At 63.9% G+C, this 1,454-nt stretch overlaps 1 protein-coding gene across 1 annotated transcript in view; it reads left to right on the forward strand.

Moving 5' to 3' along the window:
• LOC119568896 (translation initiation factor IF-2-like) overlaps positions 1-1,167 on the forward strand; it is a gene marked incomplete at both ends in the record, with an annotated part of 8,662 nt that extends 7,495 nt beyond the window's left edge. The window contains 1 exon segment of the mRNA XM_037917297.1: positions 868-1,167. Coding sequence (XP_037773225.1) covers positions 868-1,167 — 300 coding nt within the window.
• Between the last annotated feature and the right edge of the window lie 287 nt (positions 1,168-1,454).

Below are 1,454 nucleotides of genomic sequence, written 5' to 3' on the forward strand. Positions count from 1 at the left end.
CCTTCTCCCTCTCTCCCTGCCTTCTCTCACTCCCTCTCTTCTCTCTCTCCCCCCCTTCTCTCCCCTCCCTCCCCCCTTCTCTTTCTCCCTCCCTTCTCTCTCCCCCTCCCTTCTCTCTCTCCCTCCATTCCCCCCCCCCCTCTCTCCCCCCCTTTTCTCCCCCTCCCTCCCTTTTCCCTTTTCCCCCTTTCCTTCTCTCCCCCCTCCCTTCTCCCCCCCCTCCCTTCTCTTTTCCCCCCCCTTCCTCTCTTCTCCCCTCTCCCTCCCTTCTTCTCTCTCCCCCCCCCTTTTCCCTCTCCCTCCCTTTTTCCCCCTTCTCCCCTGCCTTCTCTCCCTGCCTTCTCTCTCCCTCCCTTCTCTCTCCCTCCCTTCTCTCTCCCTCCCTTCTCTCTCCCCTGCCTTCTCTCTCTCCCTTCCTCTTTCTCTCCCTGCCTTCCCTCTCTCCCTGCCTTCTCTCTTCTTTTCTCTTCTCTCCTCTCCCCTCCTCTCCCCTCTCTCTCCCCTCTCTCTTCCTTCCCCTCTCTCTATACACTCATATACTCTCTCTCTCTCTCCCCCGTTTTTCTCTCTCCCCTTCTCTCTCCTCTCTCTCTCTCTCCCCGCTCTCTTTTTCTCTCTCTCTCCCCCCCCCCCCCCTCCCCCCTTCTCTCTTTCTCTCTCTCACTCACTCACTCACTCACTTCCTCTCCCTTTCCTTTCTTCTTTCCCTTTCCTTCCTTCTCTCTCTTTCCTTTGTCTTTCCTTCCTCCTATCACCTTCTGTCTCCCTCTCCCTCCTTTTTGTTTATATATAAATACCTGTGAGTGCATATACCGAAGCATTCGTGAGCCTTCGTGTAAGTGCGTGTGACTGCAGGCAGACTCTGAGGGCCGGGGGGGCCCGAGGGCCGGGCCCATCGCGGTGGACTGTCCGGGGGCGGCGCCGCGGCCCCGGCGGTGCGGCTGGCGCTCTCCTTCCCGGCGGCGCTCTCCTTCCGCCGCGTGTCCAGCCCCCGCCTGCCGCCGCAGTGCCAGCCCTCGGCGGCGGGGCCCTCGGACCGCAGGACGGTGCTCTGTGGCTTCCAGTCGGAGCTTCGGCGGGCCCATGAAGGGAGTCCGGGCCGAGCTCCAGGGGGCGGGTCTTGGGGCGGGGCCACGGGGGGGGGTGCTTGGGGCGGGGGCCCACGGGGTGTGCTTGGGGCGGGGGCCAGGGGGGGGGGTGTTTGGGGGCGGGGCCCAGGGGGGGGGTGCTTGGGGCAAAGGGGCCAAAGGGGGGGGGGGGGGGGTGCTTGGGCAGGGCCACGGGCGGGTGCTTGGGGCAGGGCCACGGGGGGGGTGCTTGGGGGCACTGGCATACCCAAGCAAGGGTTATGTGGGTAAAAGTCCGCACACCGCACCGCACCCCACACACACACACACCACCAAACCACCCCCACACACACACACAAACACCCACACACACACCAAAACACACAC

The sequence above is a fragment of the Penaeus monodon genome, unplaced genomic scaffold (genome assembly GCF_015228065.2).
Source record: "Penaeus monodon isolate SGIC_2016 unplaced genomic scaffold, NSTDA_Pmon_1 PmonScaffold_11422, whole genome shotgun sequence".
NCBI classification, from domain to species: Eukaryota; Metazoa; Arthropoda; class Malacostraca; order Decapoda; family Penaeidae; genus Penaeus; species Penaeus monodon.